General features: G+C 38.4%; 2 protein-coding genes and 1 non-coding gene across 4 annotated transcripts in view; 1 reads left to right on the top strand and 2 right to left on the bottom strand.

Annotated features, from left to right (window-relative positions):
• Positions 1–22,740, top strand: part of LOC110591193 (survival motor neuron protein) — a 40,603-nt gene that overhangs the window by 6,005 nt on the left and 11,858 nt on the right. For both annotated transcript variants that reach the window (XM_021702086.2, XM_021702081.1), the window contains exons 2-8: positions 6,386–6,457; positions 9,187–9,303; positions 10,215–10,415; positions 10,755–10,910; positions 12,377–12,466; positions 13,952–14,062; positions 18,452–18,502. In XM_021702086.2, coding sequence (XP_021557761.1) covers positions 6,386–6,457; positions 9,187–9,303; positions 10,215–10,415; positions 10,755–10,910; positions 12,377–12,466; positions 13,952–14,062; positions 18,452–18,499 — 795 coding nt within the window. In that variant the 3' untranslated portion in view covers positions 18,500–18,502. The remainder of the gene's footprint in view (positions 1–6,385; positions 6,458–9,186; positions 9,304–10,214; positions 10,416–10,754; positions 10,911–12,376; positions 12,467–13,951; positions 14,063–18,451; positions 18,503–22,740) is intronic.
• LOC110591182 (hsc70-interacting protein-like) lies at positions 483–3,580 on the bottom strand. The gene has a single exon (XM_044916884.1). It carries the CDS (start codon positions 3,537–3,539, stop codon positions 2,430–2,432), a length of 1,110 nt encoding a protein of 369 aa, XP_044772819.1. The 5' UTR covers positions 3,540–3,580; the 3' UTR covers positions 483–2,429.
• Positions 15,042–15,169, bottom strand: LOC123325434. The gene has a single exon (XR_006540438.1). It is a non-coding gene; the product is annotated as a small nucleolar RNA SNORA1 (small nucleolar RNA).

Raw genomic sequence — 22,740 nt, 5'->3', positions numbered from 1 at the left:
GGGGTTTTGATTTGCATTTGCCTCTTCAGTCTTATACAGTTTTGTTTTACATTTCTCTGATCCATTAGGAATTAATTTTTGAGTATGGCTCAAGATAGGGATGCACATTCTTTTCTCTGCATAAGAGTTTCCAGTTGTTTCAGCAACATTTGTTGACACTACTATGCTTTCTCTACTAAACTGCATGTGTACCTTTGTTTCAAATCATTCATGTATGGGATTATTTATGACTCAGTTTTATTACATTAGTCTATCTATCTTGATGATAATATCACACTTTTTTTTTTCCAGTTTGAAACCATACTTTATTTTTAATGTAGCTAGAAATCAAATAACTATTTTTAAGCAGAAAAAACTCCTTTACTTTTCCTTCTTATATCATTGTTAGCACAAGAAAAACCACTTCTGGTTTAGAAATGATACTGAGTTTCTATGAAAATGAATGTACTTTGTATTTGTGGAACTTAAAAGCACAGGACACATTTTCAGAAGACCATTTTACTTTTACCCACTTATGGTAATATTTGCAATGTTAGAATGTACTTAATATATAATTAAGTAAATCAAATAAGGAACCCAAAAGGAACTGGTCTTCTTGAGTTATTCACAGCACACATTAGAAAATCTGAGAGAGAACACACATTAACAACAACAAAAAAAACCACTGGCAAGCTCAAACGCAAGTTTATATGCTGAGTATTTTTAAAGGGTTTAAAAAGCATGCTCAGTTAGCATACAGCCTCTTCTCACTCATAAAACAGATGCATTTCTATCTGCTTGTGTACAGCAAAGGGTTAGAACCTGAATCAACTTACTTATGACTTCAGAAATGTGCTACTTCAAAAATGTATTCCATGGAATTTTTTTCACTGCTCCTACCACTGATTCTTCAAAATAAGCGAAGTACAGAGGGTCTCATCCCTACCCTTGAAACTGTTTTTAAACACCAGCACTTTAAATTGAAAGACAGGCAGAACCCTAGCAATTCCTGTTACAGTGCCTGGACTTAGTCTTAATTATTAATGTTAAGAGTTGAATGTACAACAGAAAATCTATCATTTCTTTATCCTTGGAGGAGGAGGGAGAAAAAGGAGAGGTGGGGGATATGGTGCAGTATTTAGGAACTAAACAGGAGCACAACTCATCAACCCCGAAATGAAGAACCATGGATCTCATCAATTTTATAATTCATGTTGGATCAAGAAGTTTGGTTCCCCTCTATGTATATCAATGAATTCAAACCTCATACTCTCCAAACTACGAAGATGAATAATGTAAGATAAACTCCAAATGCAACAGTATTTCCAAAGTAGAAAACTGAACACCAAAGGGAATCCCTCCTTCCAACATCTTTTGACATGGTAAGATTTCACCAAAGTAGAAACCTATAATTTAAATATGAAATCGCTTGGCCAAGTAAGAAACTACAGCTGTTACGGGTATTACCTTACATAATCACTATATTACATATTAAACCCAGCATGACATATACTTGCACAATTATGCTGTGAATGATACAGTAGTGATGAAGCCAGTGAAAAAGGACTATCTTTAGCCCAAAAAGAGTATGGGGGGGTGGGGCAAGTGAAAACAAGTAGAAAGCACACGAAGAGATGGGTATTTTCTGACCAGGAAGGTCACTCTAAACACAGAAATATAAAAAGAAAAGTATTCCCTTATTTCCCCTATGTGGAAATAATGCAAACATTTATTTTCTATATCAGACAAGAACACAGCTAAGTAATCCAATTCTACTGCAGCATTATAAAAATCATCCCTTCACCACAGTGTAAGATTTAAATGCATCTGCACAAGGGTGCACACTATATAAAAGGAGTAAGGTTGCTGCTGCCCTGCCAAGCACTTCCGGTCCCTACCCAGGTCCTACTGCAATACTGGTGGTCCCAATGGTTTTATCCAAATAAATTGTGTTTAAAAAATAAAGCATTTAAGAAGACAAGTCAAAATGCCTCAGAAACCATATCTCCAACTCAAACTTCATCTATTTAAATGTTATATTTGCCTCCCACTAATAAACCTTTATTTCACTCAAACTGAGCAATAAATCTTCCACACTGAAGTATCTTCCTTGCCCAATTAATCCAAAGGAAAAAAACTGAAATGATTAGTAAAGAAAAATGTAGGGACTAACACACCCTTTTAATATGTTTTTAAATATTTTTAAGGTTTAAAAGTGTTTAAAGTTTGTAATTCCTAGTAGGAAAACATTATCTGAATGACTACCCTAATGGCAAACCACTATAGAATGTTTCAGTTGCATGTGGGGCAGAGGGGTAGGGATTCTCTTCACAGCACCCCAGCTTTCTTCATGAGAAGGTCAGAGGTACACTGGTTTGTATTATTGCGACATCCATTAGGTGATCGTTGCTTTTCCTTCAGCAAGGGCTTTATTTGTCAGAAGGGCATTATTATGCTTGACCTCCAAATTTGGATGACAGTTTACTGATGAGATTCATAACCTTTGGATTGCTCTGATATTTTGACATATTCGCTGGGTTCTGGGCCACATCCTGGAAGGCCACCATAACTTCTGGATCCTGCATGGCTGCGAGAACCTCTGGATCACTAAGAATTTCATTGAGCCCAGGCATTCCTGCCATTCCAGGCATCCCCCCCGCCATTCCAGGCATTCCTCCAGGAAAATTACCAGGCATTCCCCCAGGAAAGCCACCTGGGAAAGAGCCATACTGAGCTCCTGATTGTCGTCTGGCTTCTTCCTCCCTCTGGGCTCTCTCATGTTCTTCCCGAGCCTTCTTAACCCTTTCTATTCTTTCTTTGATCTCTCGCTCTTCACGTTTTCGCTCATACTTTCTCCGATGTTCAGCAATTTTCTGGGCCCTCGGTTGAACTTCTTCCAGCATTGCGCTAGCATCTTCATCGTAATCCAGTTTACAAGCAAGGGCAAGATCATGTGCTGCTTCTTCCCAATGGCCCAGAAGTCTGTGTGCTTTCCCTCGCCACTTATAAGGCTGAGCTGAATCAGGATTTATTTCAATAGCTCTGTCACAGTCTCGAATGGCAGCATTTGGCTTCTGTAATTTGATGAAGACACTGGCTCTCTTGGCATACAGAATGGCCAAGTGAGGATTCAGTTTGATGGCATCTGTGAACAAGTCAATGGCTTTCTGTAGTTCACCATCATTTAGGGCATCAATGGCAGCCACTTTTTTATCATTTGCCTGATCCATCATTTCCTCGGTTATCTCTACATTTTCATCTCCCATTTCTTGAGGGGCATCAGTATCTGGTTCAATCACACCTTCATTGTCAATTTCTAGATCACTTTCCTCACTTGATGGTTCGTCTGTCTTTATGTTTTCCTCCGCCTTCTTACTATCTGTTTTTTCTTCCTTGATATTGTCTTCTGATTTAGTTTTATGAGTGGCAGGTGGTATTTTACCCCCCATGCTCTCCACCCACTCCCGCAGGAAGCGCATTTCCTCGGTGTGCAGAACGCTCGGATCCTGCTTACACATTTTCACGAAGGCCCGAAGCTCGCTCACTTTGCGGGGGTCCATGGTCCAGAGGCAGTGAAAGGCGGCAGGCGCGGCTGAGGTTGCGGCCCGATTCCAAGCCCGGGTACTAGCTCAGCGTGATCGTGTGGAAGGGGCCACACTTTTTGATTACTGTAGCTTCACAGTACATCTTAAAGTCAGATAATGTAAATCCTCCAGCTTTGCTTTGCTTTTTCAAAATTGTTTTGGCTAGGGGCACCTGGGTGGCTCAGTGGGTTATGCGTCTGCCATTGGCTCAGGTCATGATCCCAGGGTCCTGAGATAGAGCACGGGCTCCCTGTTCAGTGGAGAGACTGCTTCTCCCTCTTCCTTTGCCCCTCCCCCCTGCTCTCCCTCGTGCGCTCTCTCTCAAATAAATAAAATCTTTTAAAAAGAAAAAAAATTGTTTTGGCTGTTCTAGGTCCTTTGTATTTCCATTTGTGTTTTAGAATCAGCTTGTCAATTTAATAGATATTGACCCTTGAACATCACTGGTTTGAGCTGTGCAGGTCCACCTATATGTGAATTTTTTGCCATAAATACAGTATGGTACTATAAATGTATTTTCCTTAGGATTTTAATATTTTCTTTAGTTTATTTCAATGTAAGAATATAGTATATAATACTTTTATCAAATGTGTTAATGGGCTGTTCGTGTTACCTGTAAGCCTTCTTTCTGGTCAGCAGTAGGCTATTAGTGGTTAAGGTTTTGGCGAGTCAAGTTATATATAGGGATGCTTGGTTGGCTCAGTCAGTAGAGCATGTGACTATTTTAGGTCGTGACTTCAAGCCCCATGTTAGGTATGGAGCCTACTTTAAAAAAAAAAAGTTATACACAGATTTTTGACTGGGGTGGGTAGGGGGTGAGGTAGGGAGGAGTTGGCACCCCTGATCCCTCTACCCCCTGTTGTTCAAGGGTCACATGTACTTTACTTTTCTCTTAGAACTGCAGTTACATATATTTGATGCTAACAGCTTGGGGTTTTTTTTTTTTTTTAAGACTTTATTTATCTGACAGAGAGATAGCGAGAGAGAGAACACAAGCAGGGGGAATGGGAGAGGGAGAAGCAGGCTTCCCACTGAGCAGAGAACCCGATGTGGGGCTCGATCCCAGGACCCTGGGATCACGACCCGAGCCGAAGGCGGACGCTTAATGACTGAACCACCCAGGCGCCTCTGGTTTTGTTTTGTTTTTTAACCTAAGATTTCCCTGTTCATATCTTAGTTGGATGAAGCTTATTTTCAGTAGATTCCTCTGCAAAGACTAGTGAGTATAGTGTTCTTGCACATTATAAAGTTAGTCTTGGTACTTGAAGGACAGGTAGGGTGTATCCCAAGATCCTTGGCTCATACTTTTTCCCATAAATTTCTATGGGAAAGTCTAATATTAATTGATTTTCTTTATTTTGTAAGTGACTTTGTCTTTTTGTTTACAGGCTCTACGAGGTTTTTTTAGAGTTTTTGTTTGTTTTTGGTTTTTTTAGCCTTAATTCTTCAGGGACCCCATTTATACATATGTTAAGTATTCTTTGCTAGTCATCCATATTTATCATTTCACTTCTTATTTTTCTTATTTTTTTTTAATGGCTTTTCCTTGGTACCACTTAAGTTTTCAGTCAGATGTATTCTTCTCTGGGTACTTTGTAGCCAACATTACTTTTTCTTCCATTTCTTTCTTGATTTTTAACTCCTGATTCAAATCCTGGCCTTTCGTTTGCCATTTTGCCATCTAAATTTTTTAAATATTTGATTCAAGGTGGTTTATGGACGTTAGTTTAAGAATATTTAATTTCATTTGGGTGTTGTGTTTCCCTCTTTTTGTGATTGTTATTTGGGAAGTTTTATCAGCTACAATATTTTTTGTTTTAATAGCTTTGTATAAAATCTGAGCTGTCTTTTCATTTTGAAATTTCCTGTTTCCCTGATCTGACAGTAACCATTGGCATGTGAGGATTTTGAGTTGCTATGTGTTTTACTCTTAAGAACGTCCTTTCCGAGGGCGTGTGGGTGGCTCAGTCGTCCTGCAACCGGCTCCCTGCTCAGTGGGGAGCCTCCTTCTCCCTCTCTCTCTGCCTGTCACTCCTCTGTTTGTGTTCTGTCTCCCTCCCTGTCCCACTCTGTCAAATAAATAAATAAAAATCTTTAAAAATAAATAAATAGGGGCGCCTGAGTGGCTCAGTCATTAAGTGTCTGCCTTCGGCTCAGGTCATGATCCCAGGGTCTTGGGATCAAGCCCATAGTCGGGCTCCCTGCTCAGCGGGAATCCTGCTTCTCCCTTTCCCACTCCCCCTGCTTGTGTTCCCTCTCTGGCTGTCTCTCTCTCTGTCAAATAAATAAAATCTTTTAAAAAATTAAAAATAAAAAAAATAAAATGAAAATTGATTAGTCACTATTAATAATTTATAACCTTAAACATTTTGAGAATTCCTTGAGTGATCTAGACATAGCGTAAGTCAAGGGGAAAAGAATATTTTTTGGACCACAGATTCTGTGGTCAGACTAGCATTACCATTGTCTGTATAAACTCAAGCTAATGGCCAGGTATTTTCCCACACTGCGAAGCTAAACCCTTTATTGGCTCTTAGAAAAGATTCAAACATGGGTTACCCTTGAACATACTCACTTACTCATTAAATTGTGGAGCATTCACTTTTCAGCGTACCTCTTAGAGCATTTATATAGGTCAGGCTTTGGGGGTAATGTCACATACTCTGTAAGTAGGTAGGCTTTCTGTAGTTTTATTTAGGATTTTAAATACCTGTTTTTAGTGTAATTTCATTATGTCTGAAGTAAGATGGCTGTTGATACTATCTAATATACATTTTGATGAAATCCATTTAAACGTTGTTTTTGTTCTTTATGCTTCCCAGAGTGATGATTCTGACATTTGGGATGATACAGCATTAATAAAAGCTTATGATAAAGCTGTGGCTTCATTTAAGGTATGAAATGTTTACTTACTCTTTTCCGTATTTCCTCATGTTAATCATTTGGGAAAAAAATTAACTGATAACATAAAGTGTTAATGTACATACTACTCAGTTCTAATTTTGAAGACCAATAGATATCACTGGTTAGTTAACTTAGCTGATAATCTGATAATCTTCCTTTAAAAAGTTGGTAGGCTCTCTCTATTTCATCCCTTTAGCAAAGACAACTGAAGTAGAATTTTAAACACTAATTACTTTTAATGTGTTTGCCTTGTATCAAACTATAAAAGTCCTCTAATTCAGATTAGTGGAAGGGCAGCCTGAATTATAATTTTCATTTAACAAGCCTTCGTTGAAATAATAATGATAAATATCAGTAGTGCTATAATTAGTACTTGTAGAGTGTTTACAACATTTTAGGCACTGTTCTAAGTGCTGTGCTTATATTAAATTAATCTAATCCAAATCCTGTGATTTGGTTATCAAGTCAAGTGTTCCTGTTGGTAGGAATATACTATTCTTTTAGGGGATGTAGTGTGTTTTTGTGGCCCAAACAAGACATTTACACAGTTGTCCAGCATTATCACTTTCCCTACCATGTGAAGTATTTAGTTTTTTTGAGCACCATGCATGGGCCATCAATAGTAAGAACATATACTCATAGAGAGCACCAGGTACAAAGTCCACTTCTTTCCCTTAGTCACTCCTGTAGCATGAGGTAAAGATCAAACCTGTATGTCATCCTTGAAGCTGAATTCAAATTTGTCAGTAATGCTTTTCAGTATACCCTTAGAGTAGAAGCATACTATTGCGGGGTTCTGTAAAGTGCAGATTAAAGTGGGGCTCAGCATTGTATGGAATTGATGATATTGCAGAGGGAAGTAGTCTGAGTAGAGGAAAAGATAGTTTACTTTTATTTATTTATTTTTAAAGATTTATTTTGTCCATATATACAATAGAATATTACTCAGCCATCAGAAAGGATGAATACCCAACTTTTGCATCAACATGGACAGAACTGGAGGAGATTATGCTAGGTGAAATAACTCAAAAAGACAAAGTCAATTACCGTATGGTTTCACTTATTTGTGGAACATAAGGAATAGCATGGAGGACATTAGGAGAAGGAAGGGAAAAACGAAGGGGGTGGAAATCAGAGGGGGAGACGAACCATGAGAGACTATGGACTCCGGGAAACAAACTGAGAGTTTTAGAGGGGAGGGGGTTAGGGGATGGGGTAGCCCAGTGTTGGGTATTAAGGAGGGCACGAATTGCATGGAGCACTGGGTGTTATATGCAAACAATGAATCATGAACATTACATCAAAACCTAATGATGTACTGTATGGTGACTAACGTAACATAATAAAAAAAATAAAGATTAGGAAGCCTTTAAAAAAAAAGATTTGGGGCGCCTGGGTGGCTCAGTTGGTTAAGCGACTGCCTTCGGCTCAGGTCATGATCCCAGGGTCCTGGGATCGAGTCCCACATCGGGCTCCCAGCTCAGCGGGAAGCCTGCTTCTCCCTCTCCCACTCCCCCTGCTTGTGTTCCTGCTCTTGCTGTCTCTGTCTCTGTCAAATAAATAAATAAAATCTTTAAAAAAAAAAAAATTAAAAAAAAAAGATTTAGGGGTGCGTGGGTGGCTCAGACGGCTAAGCATCTGCCTTTGGCGCAGGTCATGATCCCAGGGTCCTGGGATCGAGCCCCATGTCTGGCTCCTGGCTCAGCAGGGAGCCTGCTTCTCCCTCTGCATCTCCCCCTGCTTGTGCTCTCTCTCTCTGTATCTCTGTGTCTCGAATGAATAAATAAAATCTTTAAAAAAAAAAAAAGATGTATTTTTTAGAGAGAGAAAGTATGAGGAGAGTTTGGGGGAGAGGGAGAGAGAGAGAGAGAATCCCAAGCAGAGTCCATGCTGAGCACAGAGCCCGACGTGGGACTCAATCTCATGACCCTGAGGTCGTGACCTGACCTGAAATCAAGAGTTGGATACTTAACCTACTGAGTCACCCAGGCACCCGATAGTTTACTTTTAATTGTGTTGAGTGTGAAGTAAATGTGAAGATATGAAATTGGTAATTGGTAATGTTGGATTGAATAAAGAAGAAATGTCACCTGGATAATAGCTTTAAAAGTCTGCTTGCATCATAATGATGATCATAAGCAGGTAAAGAAGGATGGACAGTTCTTTTTGTGAATGCCCAAGTTTAAGACTTGATCAGAGAGGTAATAAAGCATTGGAGTTCTGCATTGCTATATCATCCAAAATGTCATAAATTTCAAGATAAATGATCAACAGAATACAATGTTACAGAAAGGGTGAGAGTGAGGACTTAATTCAAAGGGTCCTTAGAGGGACGCCTGGGTGGCTCAGTTGGTTAAGCATCTGCCTTCGGCTCAGGTCATGAGCCCAGGGTCCTGGGATCGAGCCCCGCATCGGGCTCCCTGCTCAGCGGGGAGCCTGCTTCTCCCTCTGCCACTCCCCCTGCTTGTGCGCTCTCTCCCTCTCTTTCTCTTTCTCTGAAAAAATAAATAGAATAAATAAAACGGTCCTTAGAGCTGATAATCAGATATATGATGCCTTCCAGAGTAGTTTCTGTAGTGTGTGGGATGGTGGAAAGAGGAAGTAGAGGCTTTCTGAGTTGATGGGGCCTTGAGACCAGCTTGTAGTGACAGAGTTCTTTTGTTACACTTCTTTGATGTCTTACCCTGTAACATGTACATTTCTATTCTTGTTTTCATAGCATGCTCTAAAGAATGGTGACATTTCTGAAGCTTCAGATAAACCAAAAGGCACACCTAAAAGAAAACCTGCTAAGAAGAAAAGCCAAAAAAAGAATGCTACAACACCCCTGAAGCAGGTTACTTTAAAACATTGAGATTGAACGTCAAAGAATTTCTTGTTGCTGTTTTTAATAAGTGTAAAATATTTTTAACTTAAATGATTAGTATAGTGTTTTCCATTGACAGGTAATCACAAAATTTCTAAAATAGCTATTAAAGTTTCTCTAGTTTAGGAAAATACATGTTAATAAAAGCATAATGAATTAGGTGGGAATGATCCATTGAAGATTGTGTTTACTTTATGTGAGGGGTGGGGTTGAGGAACCCAGTGCTATTGGGGAGGAGTATCTCAGAGCCTTAATCTGAAATGGCAGTATTCTGCCTAGTTGAGAGATGGCTATGCTTTTATTTCCCCCCCACCTTTGGACCACAGATTCTGTGGTCCCTTAAACTAATACCCAGGAATCAGATATTCTGGGTGGAATCATTTCTCCTATTTAAAACAGTAGACCCGAAAGCTAAATATTTTGGTGTCTTATCAGTTCCTTTAGTTTTATCATTACCAAGGGGGAAGAGAGCTAACATTTGATAAGCTCTCCCTATGTGCTAGACCAGAGTGCAGGACACTTTACACACTTTCCCCCCCTTTCTGTTTTTCATAACAAATATATGAGGTAGATTTTATTATAATTACTTAACAGATAAGGAAAATGAGACTTAAAGAGATTAAAATACTTGTCCACAATTATATAAATGGCAGATTTTATATGGCAAATAAGTGGCTTGATTATATAAATAAAATTATATTTATATTGGAAATTCATATTTATATGTTTTTGGCCCCAAACCTTTTTGACTATATCATTCTGCATTCCAGATGAGGTAACTGGAGACTATCCCTTCCACAACCTACCATACCCTACCTAAACAAGACTGCAGTTCATCCTCTTTAAAAGAAATATGCGAGTATCTTTGGTTTCTTTTATAGTGGAAAGTTGGTGACAAATGTTCTGCCATTTGGTCAGAAGACGGCTGCGTTTACCCAGCTACCATTGCGTCAATTGATTTTAAGAGAGAAACCTGCATTGTGGTTTATACTGGATATGGAAATAGGGAGGAGCAAAATATGTCTGATCTACTTTCCCCAGCCTCTGAAGTAGCTAATAATGTAGAACAGAATGTTCAGGAGGTAAGGATACCGGCGGCGGAGGGTGGGGGGGAGCGGGGGGGTGAATTCTAGGAAGCCAATAGGGGATGAGAAACTAAACACTACAACTAGTTGTTAGTTTGATCTACTGACGCACTAATTCTTTTTTAATGATACCTTTAGGGACGCCTGGGTGGCTTATTTGGTTAAATGTCTGCCTTCGGCTCAGCAGGGAGCTTGCTTCTCCCTCTGTTTGCCCCCCCGCCCCCTCCCCCCACCCTACTTGTGCACTCTCTCACGCTCACTCACTCTCTGACAAATAAATAAATGTTTAAAAAAAATACCTTTATAACAAAAACACATCTATTTTTTTTTTTAAAGAATGAAAATGAAAGTCAAATTTCAACAGATGAAAGTGAGAACTCCTCTAGGTCTCCCGGAAATAAACCACATAACATCAAGTCAAAAGCTGCTCCATGGAACTCTTTTCTCCCTCCACCACCCCCCATGCCAGGATCAGGACTGGGACCAGGAAAGGTAAATTTCTACCCAGAAAAGGTTTCCCAGGAAATAGTTAAGAACTTTCCACCCCTCCATTAAGTGAGTTTTAGCTTTTCTGTGAAACTTTTGTAGTTTTCTGTAGATACTGTAAATCTACACTTGAAAATTCTTTGTAAAGGAAATAAGGTAGTAATGCAATGCAGAGTATTTTATACTGAAAGACTTTCCCAACTATTTATGGAGGATTGCATATTAGTCTAATAATTTAGTGAAGTTAAGTTAGAAAGTATTCGGTGTTTTACCATCAGCAGGGTATTATGCTCTAGTTCTCCACGTCACTTGGGTAAGTGTGTAAAAATTGGAGGAAAACACAGTATTTACATCTAATACAGATTAAATCCTAAGGTGCTCCCAGATTGTTCCATAGAGTAAAATGCAAATATTGTTTTCCTTTATGGTTCTTTTGGCTGTAAGTAACAAATAAACAGAAAAGATTTTTATTGGGACACCTGGGTGACTCAGTTGATTAAGTGTCTGCTTTCAGCCCAGGTCATGATCTGAGGGTCCTGGGATCGAGCCCCGTGTCAGGTTCCCTGCTCAGCAGGAAGTCTGCTTCTCCCTCTGCCTCTGCCCCCCCTCCTCCGCCCCGCCCCCTGCCCCGGGCTCATTCTCTCTCAGATAAATTAATTAATTAAATCCTTGGGGAAAAAAGATTTTTATTTTATTTTTTTAATTTATTTTTTATTTTTGAAGATTTTTATTTATTTGACACACCTGCTTGTGTTCCCTCTCTCGCTGTGCTTCTGTCAAATAAATAAAATCTTTTAATAAATAAATAAATAAATAAAAATAAATTAATTGTGTCCTGGAACCCAAGTAGGTGTGTCCCATCTGGTGGTTTTGTATAAAGCAGTGATTTCTTCACTGGAGGTTATAGTATTCAGGCAGTAATAATAATAAATAAAATTAAAAATCATGACTTTTTTCTGAAGATTTTCTGTGACAGATTTCTTATTAGGTTTATATTACAGTTTCTAGAAAGATCAGACCTCTTAGTTTATATATCATACTTCATTGGTCTCAGGGGGCTGGTTTTTCTTATTAAATGAGAGGTGTACTAATTTTTACAGTATGTGTCCTACAGTGTATTACATGTAATTCAGAGGACGTCCATAAAGATTATACAATTTAATTAGCACAATTGTGGGGAGATAGTCTTTTATGATTGAAATATCTTGCTAAATACACTATCTCTGATTTATTTGGTAATTAGGAGTCTTTCTTACTTTGATTTTACTTTCTGAATGTTTATATAGAAAGGAAATGAGGAATATCTAGATTTATGAGTCCTCACATTTGGTATATGAAAGTCTATTTCATCTTTTTTGGTATGTATAATATATTATTCTGGGTGATTATTTTTACTCTTATGGCATTGAATCTTTTTCCTCCTTTCATGTGTAAATTGGTAAATTAATCTTCCTTTGGAATGTTTTTTACAGCCTGGTCTAAAATTCAGTGGCCCACCACCACCTCCACCACCACCACACTTCTTATCATGCTGGCTGCCTCCATTTCCTTCTGGACCACCAGTAAGTGCAAAAGAATTCAGATTAAACCTTGCTTTCATACATACTTAGGGATTTAGCAGCACATAGGTGATTGGGAAATGTCATTTTAGACCATCCCTATGGTCAGATTCTAATGTGTAAAAATTTGAACTAAACCTTAGGTTTTTGTTCTTAATGTCCTTCTTCTACCCAGACTCAGTCTTCTTGCTCCTGACTCTGAGCCCGATATTGCCTGCTTCCTTCCTGTCAGAAATTGTATCTCATTCTCCAGGGAGGTATCTTTTATTTGAAAGGATTTAATTGCACCATAAATAAGGCTTAATGTTTTGCTCTTCCAGATATGCTTGGATGTTAACTTCACATAGACTGCGTGGATTACTAATGGTAGACTTCTGGATATCAACAGCAGGATAGATACAAGACACTTTGTAGCAAATTGTATGTGTTCCAGTGGGGGCAGCGCAGTTGTTCTACCCAAGACCTTTACTTAAAATGCTGTCTGGGTATTTTTTGAGTAAAACCATAGAAGTATATATACTTGTGGTGCCTGGGTGGCTCAGTTGGTTGGGCATCCGACTCTTGATTTTGGCTCAGGTCATGATCTCAGGGTCGTGGGATCGAACCCCATGTCAGGCTCCATGGTCAGCGCAGAGTCTGCTTGAGATTCTCTCTCTCCCTCTCCCTCTGCCTCTACCCCCAGTCACACACACATGCTCACTTGCTCTCTCTCTCTCTCTGTCTCTCTTTCTGAATAAATAAAGTCTTTTTTTAAAAAAAAAAGTATACTAGGGTGCCTGGGTGGCTCAGTCATTAAGGATCTGCCTTCGGCTCAGATCATGATCCCAGGGTCTGGGATCGAGCCCCACATTAGACTCCCTGCTCTGCGGGAAGCCTGCCTCTCCCTCTCCCACTCCCCCTGCTTATGTTCCCTCTCGCTGTGTCTCTCTCTGTCAAATAAAAAAAAAAAAAAATTTAAAAAAAGTATAATATACTGTCTTTTTACCTATAGATTCATAATAGAACAGAATAATAGTTCCAAAACTCAAAACAAAATACCTGACATTTTACATGATCTATTGTCTTTTGATTCTTACTCGTTTTTATTTTGTTGGTCTTCTGTTGTTGTTACTGGTTGGCTTTCTCAAAATGTCAGGTTTTTTTTTTTTTTTTTAAAGATTTTATTTATTCATTTGAGAGAGAATGAGATAGAGAGAGCATGAGAGGGGGGAGGGTCAGAGGGAGAAGCAGACCCCCTGCCGAGCAGGGAGCCCGATGCGGGACTCGATCCTGGGACTCCAGGATCATGACCTGAGCCAAAGGCAGTCGCTTAACCAACTGAGCCACCCAGGCGCCCAAAATGTCAGGTTTTTAAAAAAGTTTTAAATAGGAAATGGCATGAAATGTAGGGGAAGATACAACTAATATCTGGCGTTCTCTATGTAAAATGGATGTCCAGACTTCAAATTTTGTTTATTGACTTTAAAGCATATCTTTCTCCATTTCCAGATAATTCCCCCACCACCTCCCATATGTCCAGATTCTTTTGATGACGCTGATGCTTTGGGAAGTATGTTAATCTCTTGGTACATGAGTGGTTATCATACTGGTTACTATATGGTAAGTGATCACTCAGCATCTTTCCTGACAATCACTTTGTCATTATGTGACTTTGTTTTGTTTGTAACTAAAAAGTGGCATGTTATGTTTGGTAGATCCTAAGGGTTGAAAACTACCTTAAAGTTTAAAAATACACAATTGTTTGTTTAAGGCTTACATTACTCTTGTATTGTCCTTGCTAAGTGTAATTGTAGTGCTTTTAAAATATTATCTAAAATATTATCTAAATATTATCTAAATATTGAAATATTGAAATATTATCTAAAATAATATCTAATATTATGAAAATATTAGATTGGATATTATTAGATTATGTTGATAATACGTTTTCTAATTTAATGACACACTTTCTAAATTATTTTCCAACATTAGTCTTTCTCTTTCAATCTGAAATAAAATGCATTGTAGGAGATAAAGAATAATACCTAAAAGAAAGGAAGACAAAAAGTGTTAGGTTTATTTTGTGCATAGAGGAAGGTCTTAGGTGATAAATGCCAAGCTGAACCTTAGGGACTGAAGCTCCATACTTGTCATTTTATACATCAGTCTGTTGCAGGCATGTAGTATTGTGATTTATCAAGAAAATTTTAATTTTTTAATTTTAAAGTCAATAAATTTTTATTTAAAGAATTTTACATGTGATTTCCTTCCACTGCCAATCACTGCAGTTCCTCCAAAGTCAGAAACATAATCTTCAAAATAGCCCTTTTAGAAAGAACTTTTGTTCAATCCACAGTTGTGTCAGTCCAGAGTTCTTTCAGTTGGGCTTCTTTGATCTTCCCTTGAATATGGACATACTTCACAAATTCCCCACCTGTAACCTTTGGGATCCAATTTCTTGACCTTAGGACCTTAGAAGTCAAATTGTAGGAAGTACACTGATAGCTATTTTAGCAAATGATCTAAAATTTTTATTCCTTAATTTTTTCTAATATTGAAGAGTCTTGTTACTTCCACTCTACTCTGTGAGCTTAGTGGAAAATGTTACAGGTCTCATTGTCACCACAGCAATAAACTTGCTGTGATGGAAGCATAACCTGTGTCTCAAGTTGCCGCAATTTTTAAATTTTTTAAAAGCAAGCTGTTATGCCATGCTGAGATTATGATGTGATATTGTAGGTACTTGAATTTCTGGTTAACTAATATATATATAAGAAGAAGAATAAAAATGACTTGAAGGAGTAATTTTTTAAATGTATTACCTGTACATGCTCCCAGTAATACTATTATTTAAAAGCTAATATTGAGCTGTTGTATAACCTTGGTATATTTGTATTGTATGATGAAGTTCCCTTTTAATTACCAAAAAGATAATGGAAAGTAACAAATTAACAGTTTTTAATTTGAGACCAAGCACTTAACTTGCTAAGCTTCCATTTTCTGTACTTCACATTTCTCTGCATATATTTTTTATTATGAAATATTTTGAAAAATACTACTGTAGGGGCACCTGGGTGGCACAGTTGGCTGGATGTCACTCTTGGTTTCAGCTCCAGGTGTGGTCTCAAGATGGTGGTCTCAAGCCCTGCCTCAGGCTCAGCGCAAAGTCTGCTTGGGATTCTCTCTCCCTCTCCCCCCCCCCCACGCTCACATGCTCTTTCTAAAATAAATAAATCTAAAAATATATGTATAACATATAAGTAAACTCTTGATGTAACTCATGTTTATTTTTCAGTTTTTTAGAACAAAAGAGAGCTCTTTTACCCAAATGTACCATATTTTGACTTATTTTCAGGTTCATATTATGCATAGGTTCATGGTTTTATTTGGTCATTGTGGTAAACTTTTTGTTGAAATACATATGCAGAAAAGTGCATATATTAGAAGTGAACAGCTTGATTGAAAACATCATTGGGGGGCGCCTGGGTGGCTCAGTTGGTTGGGCGACTGCCTTCGGCTCAGGTCATGATCCTGGAGTCCCGGGATCGAGTCCCGCATCGGGCTCCCTGCTCGGCGGGGAGCCTGCTTCTCCCTCTGACCCTTCCCCCTCTCATGTGCTCTCTGTCTCTCTCATTCTCTCTGTCTCAAATAAATAAATAAAATCTTTAAAAAAAAAAAAAAGAAAACATCATTGGGACGCCTGGGTGGCTCAGTCGGGTAAGCATCTGCCTTCAGCTCAGGTCATCATCCCATGGATCAAGTCCCACACTGGGCTTCTTGCTCAGTAGGAAGCCTGCTTCTCCCTCTGCCTGCAGCTCCCCCCTGCTTGTGAGCGCGTGCTCTCTCTCTTGGACAAATAAAAATCTTTTAAAAAGAAAACAAAGAGCTGTATTTAAAAAAAAAAAGATGATTATCGTAACCCTAAAGCCTTCTTATATCTTCTTCTAGTCACTACAATCCCTTTCCCAAGGGTAACTGTCTTCCTGACTTCTAACATCATAGATTAGTTTTGTCCTTTTTTGAACTTTTATGGTTGGAATAAAACCGATGCAGGGCTCGATGTCACCACCATGAGATCATGACCTGAGCCGAAATCAAGAGTCAGATGCTTAACCAACCAGGCACCCCAACATTTTGAATATATTTAATTTGAAGGATGGCATGGATGAAAATTAGACTTGGTTAAATTATATATATAAGTACTCCTATTTCAAGTACTTGATTGTACTATGTTATTAAAACCTAGCAGATTTTCGCTGGACACTGACATTAAATTGCTGATGTTTCAGTTTCTTTCATGAATCAAAAAGCAGTTCTTAGGAATGCAGCCTTATCCAGAATATTTGCCACAAATTCAGGACCAATCTATGACTAACTTGTTCCTAAGAAAATCTTTATTTTAAGGGTTATTATTTATATATCTGCATATATTAAAAAGTAAACATACATTTACATTCAGAAGTGTAAAGAAATCGCAGTTTCCTAGATCTTGCATTTTTGTCTCTTTGAAATTGTTCCCATTAAAAAGAAGCCAGTACTGGGCGCCTGGGTGGCTCAGTCGTTGGGCGTCTGCCTTCGGCTCAGGTCATGATCCCAGGGTCCTGGGATCGAGTCCCAAATCAGGCTCCCTCCTCGGGGGGAAGCCTGCTTCTCCTTCTCCTACTCCCGCTGGTTGTGTTCTTGCTCTCGCTATCTCTGTCTCTGTCAAATAAATAAAATCTTAAAGAAAAAAAAAAAAAAAGAAGCCAGTACTCATTGTTAAGTTTTCTAACAGCTTAAATATGTTTTAGCTACCACTGCCTACAGGTAGCTTTTTTTTTTTTTAAGGTGCAAAAAGGTGGTTTTATTTATTTATTTTTTTAAAGATTTTATTTATTTATTTGACAGAGAGAGACACAGCAAGAGAGGGAACACAAGCAGGGGGAGTGGGAGAGGGAGAAGCAGGCTTCCCGCCGAGCAGGGAGCCCGATGTGGGGCTCAATCCCAGGACCCTGGGATCATGACCTGAGCTGAAGGCAGACGCTTAACGACTGAGCCACCCAGGCGCCCCAGAAGGTGGTTTTATTAAAGCATGGGGACAGGACCCATGGGCAGAAAGAGCTGCTGCCCTGGGATTGTGAGGCGCAACTCTCAGCTAGCATTTTCTTTTTTTTAAAGATTTATTTATTTATTGGTGGGGGGAGGGGCAGAGCGAGAGGGAGAGAGAGAATCTTAAGCAGGCTCCCCACTGAGCACAGAGCCCAATGTAGGGCTTGCTCTCATGACCCTGAGAACATGACCTAAGCTGAAATTAAGAGGCAAACACTCAGCCAAATGAGCCACCCAGGCATCCCTCAGCCAGCATTTCTTAACCATTGCTTCACAGAATCACATGCCAGACAACGTTTCTGTTAGTAGCCTGTTCCTATTAGAGCAGCCAGATAGGATTTGGGTCCGTCTCTAGAAATCCAAGCAGAATGCAGATGACTTAAGATTAGTGTTCTTGGAATAACATAAAATAGGCTATTACTTTGGTCCTTATCAAGAACAAATCACTTTTAATACATCTTATGGCCTCTAAAGTATAGATTAATAGTAAAGTGGAAAGCTAATATGTAGGGAAAGTAGGGCACATGGAAGCTAGGAGAGAGGAATAGGACATCTGGGTTAGATCTGACCGGGAAAAACAAATATTTGAGTACTGATCCTGCTTTTTTTAACTTCTAAAATGTTCTTTAGTACATAATGGTCTCTAATGGTTTTATTTTAATAAATAAGTGTAACACAGTGATATTTTACTTGACAGAATTAAGGTATAAGTTGGCTCAGGAACATCACTGGACTTCGTGAAAGAAGAAAACTTCTTAATTACAGCCTAATAATTGTTTACTCTGGGATCCCTTTTAAAGCACATTTGAAGGCTATAAACTTATTTTCTGATGATATTAAGTAGAATTAGTAAAATGTCTTATATGAACAAAGCATAAATGTGTGTGCTATTCTTTTAAATCCCTTTATGTTTCCTTACAGGGTTTCAAACAAAACCAAAAAGAAGGAAGGTGCTCACATTTCAATTAAGGAGTAAGTCTATCATCATTATAAAAGTGAATCTTTAGTATAAATTTCATAGTTTGTGGAAAACATATGTTTAAAAATTGAAATGGTGGGGTGCCTGGGTGGCTCTGATTAATCAGTTAAGCGTCTGTCTTCAGAAGATCAGTTCATGTTCCTGGGGTCGAGTCCCATGTCAGGTAGGCTCCCTGCTCACTGGGGAGCCTGCTTCTCCCTTTCCCTCTGCCCTTCCCCCCTGCTTGTGCTGGCTCTCTTTCTCTCTCTCTCTCTCAAATAAATAAAATCTTTTTTAAAAAATTTAAAAATTGGGTGCCTGGGTGGCTCAGTTATTGAGCGTCTGCCTTCGGCTCAGGTCATGATCCCAGGGTCCTGGGATCGAGCCCTGTGATCGAGCCCCACATCGGGCTCCCTGCTCTGCGGGAGGCCTGCTTCTCCCTCTCCCACTCCCCCTGCTTGTGTTCCCTTTCCTGCTGTGTCTCCCTCTGTCACATAAATAAATAAAATCTTTAAAAAAAATAAATAATTTAAAAACTGATATATTAAAAAATAGGTTAATAGAAAGCTATTAAATACATTTTTAGTTATTTATTTTTAATTCAAGTACAATTAACATACAGTGTTATTAGTTTTAGGTATACACACAATGATTCAACAATTGTACACACTATTCTGTACTCATTACACGTGTACTCCTAATCCCCTTCACCCATTTCACCCATGCACCCACCAGCCTCCCCTCTGTCAACCACAAGTTTGCTCTCTATATTTAAGAGTCAGTTTTGGGGCACCTGGGTAGCACAGTTGGTTAAGCATCCAACTCTTGGTTTAGGCTCAGGTCGTGATCTCAGGGTCATGAGATTGAGCCTCATATCAGGCTCCGTGCTCAGTGCAGAGTCTGCTTGAGTTTATCTCTCTCTGTCTCTCTGTCTCTCCGCCCCTCCCGCCTGTGCACTTTCTCTCTCTCTCTCTCTCTAATAAATAAATCCTTAAAAAAAAAAAAACTCTTTTTTGTTTTGTTTTTTTTCTTGGATCCTTGGTTTTGTTTCTTAAAGTCCACATGTAAGTGAAATCATATGGTATTTGTTTTTCTCCGATTTAAATTCACTTACTCTCACTATACTGTACATCCATCAATGTTTTCTCAAATGGCAAAGTTTCATTCTTACTTATGGCTGAGGAATATTCCATTGTATGTGTATATGTATAACACATCTTCCTTTTGTGTTTGTCTACCAGTGAATAGTTGGGTTGCTTCCATATCTTCACGGTTTCAAGTAATGCTGTAATAAACAGGGATGCATATATCTTTTCAAATTAGTATTTTTGTTTTCCTTGGGCAAATAGCCAGTAGTAGAATGACCGATCATAGAATGCCTATTTTTAATTTTTTGAGGAACCTCCATACTGTTTTCCCCAGTGGCTGCACCAGTTTGCATTCCCACCAACAGTACATGAGGGTTCCTTTTTCTCCACATCCTCACCAACACCTGTTGTTTCTTGTGTTGTTGATTTTAGCCATTCTGACTGCTGTGAGGTGGTATCTCATTCTGGTTTTGAAATGCATTTCCCTGATCATTAGTGATGTTGAGCATCTTTTCATGTGTCTGTTGGCCATCTGTATGTCTTCTTTAGAAAAACGTCCATGTTGTCTTCTCATTTTTCAGTTAGATTGTTTGATTTTTTCATGTTGAGTTGCACACATTCTTTATATATTTTAGGCCCTTAATTGAATATATCATTTGCAAATATCTTCTCCCATTTGGTAGGTTGCCTTTTTATTTTATTGGGTTTCTTTTTATTTTGGTGTAATCCCAGTAGTTTAGTTTTATTTGCCTTACCAAAGGAGACATATCTAGAAAAATATTTCTATAGTTAAAGTGATTACTGCCTATGTTTTCTTTTAGGAATTTTATGGTTTTAGGTCTCACATTAAAGTATTTAATGCATTTTGAGTTTATTTTTGTGTATAGTGCAAGAAAGTGGTCCAGTTTTATTCTTTTGTATGTAGCTGTCCAATTTTCCCAACACTATTTGTTGAAGAGATTGGTTTTTCCCCATTGTATGTTCTTGCCTCCTTTGTTGAAGAATAATTACCATATGAGTGTGGGTTTATTTCTGGGGTACTCACATATATTCCATTGATCCATATGTTTTTGTGTGTGTGCCGTACCATACTGTTTTGATCAGTACAGCTTTGTAGTCTATCTTGAAATCTGAGATTGTTATACTTCCAGTTTGGTTCATCTTTTTTTTTTTTTTTTTTTTAAGATTTTTATTTATTTATTTGAGACAGAGAGAATGAGAGAGAGAGAGCACATGAGAGGGGGGAGGGTCAGAAGGAGAAGCAGGCTCCCTGCCGAGCAAGGAGCCCGATGCGGGACTCGATCCAGGGACTCCAGGATCATGACCTGAGCCGAAGGCAGTTGCTTAACCAACTGAGCCACCCAGGTGCTCAGTTCATCTTTTAAGATTGCTTTGGGTATTCAAGGTCTTTTGTGGTTCCATACAAATTTTAGGATTATTTGTTCTAGTTCTGTGGAAGATGCTGTGTATTTTAATAGGGATTGCATTAAATTTATAGATTGCTTTGGATAGCATGGACATTTTAATAGTATTTTTCCTCCATGAACATGGACTATCTTTCTATTTGTTTTTGTTATCTTCAATTTCTTTCATCAGTGTTACAGGGTTTTTGGTGTACAGGTCTTTAACTTCCTTGGTTAATTTTATTCTTAAGTGTTTTATTGGTTTGGGTGCAACTGTAAATGGGATTGTTTTCTTATTTTCTGTCTCTACTAGCTCATTATTAGTATATAGAAATGCAAGGGGTGCCTGGGTGGCTCAGTTGTTAAGCGTCTGCCATCGGCTCAGGTCGTGATCCCAGGGTGCTGAGATCAAGCCCCACATTAAGCTCCCTGCTCAGCAGGAAGCCTGCTTCTCCCTCTCCCACTCTCCCTGCTTGTGTTCCCTCTCTCGCTGTCTCTCTGTCAAATAAATAAAATCTTAAAAAAAAAAAGAAATGCAACAGTTTTCTCTATCTTGATTTTGTATCCTGTGACTTTACTAAATTCATTTATCAGTTCTAGTCGTTTTTTGGTGTAGTCTGTAGGGTTTTCTATATATAGTAGTATTAAATACATTTTGATGTCAAAACAATTTGATAAAAAGTTGATCTACATTCTCTCATGATGTCAAAGTATCATCTCAGCAAGTACTTGGTTAGTGGTGTGGAAAGAAAAACATCTTTACAGTGAAGAGATCCTTAGAATTAGTGATGATACTGCACCACTGTGGTGGGACAGCCAGACTTGGTTTTTGATTTATGATGCAGTATGAAATCGACTGAATCATCTGTGAAGTGTTTTGGTCAAAAGAGTTTAACTGGAATTTAATTAAGCCTATAAGATCTTTTCCACTTACTGGAAAAAACTGGGGATAGAGCAACAAGTTAAATGACCCCAGAAAAGAAATGATCAGATGGGTCTAGAATGTGAAATGTTTTGTTTTATTTATTTATTTATTTATTTATTTATTTATTTATTTATTTATTATTTATTTAGAAATGTTTTAGAAGGTAACTGGCTTCCTTTCTTCAAAAAGTCAGTGAAAGAAAAAAAAAGGGAGTAACTTTTCTAGATTAAAAGTGACTTAAGAGGCATAACAGCCAAATGCATTGTGGCCGTGGTTGGAATCTGGTTTAAAGGGCCATCTATAAAAGTCTTGAGGGTTGAAGAAATTTGAATATGGACTGGATTTTAACTGAAATTAGATAATTATTGCTAATTTATGAACTGTGATGAGGGTGTTGTAATATATGGAAGAATGTCTTTTTAAATTTGCATACTCAAGTATTTGTAAGTGAAGTATTAAAATGTCATGAATTTCTTTTTAAATGATTTAGCAAAATGTACATGTGCGGGCGCCTGGGTGGCTCAGTTGGTTAAGCGACTGCCTTTGGCTCAGGTCATGATCCTGGAGTCCCTGGATCGAGTCCCGCATCGGGCTCCCTGCTCGGCAGGGAGCCTGCTTCTCCCTCTGACCCTACCCCGTCTCATGTGCTCTCTCTCTCTCTCTCATTCTCTCTGGCTCAAATAAATAAATAAAATCTTTAAAAAAAAAAAATAATAATGTACATGTGCATGAAGCGTATATGGCTATTGAATCTAAGTGGTGTGCACATGGATGTTCATTGTACTATTTTTTCTATTTTCTGTATGTTTGAAAAGTATGTAGGAAAAATGTTCACT

Source organism: Neomonachus schauinslandi, chromosome 7 (genome assembly GCF_002201575.2).
Source record: "Neomonachus schauinslandi chromosome 7, ASM220157v2, whole genome shotgun sequence".
Lineage (NCBI taxonomy): Eukaryota > Metazoa > Chordata > Mammalia > Carnivora > Phocidae > Neomonachus > Neomonachus schauinslandi.
The sequence above is the reverse complement of the archived record's forward strand: the minus strand, read 5'-3'. Positions and strand labels throughout refer to the sequence as shown.

What these genes read in the sequence shown, in the direction of transcription:
- LOC110591182 (XM_044916884.1), bottom strand. Translation starts at nt 3,539, where the DNA reads ATGGACCCCCGCAAAGTGAGCGAGCTTCGGGCCTTCGTGAAAATGTGT.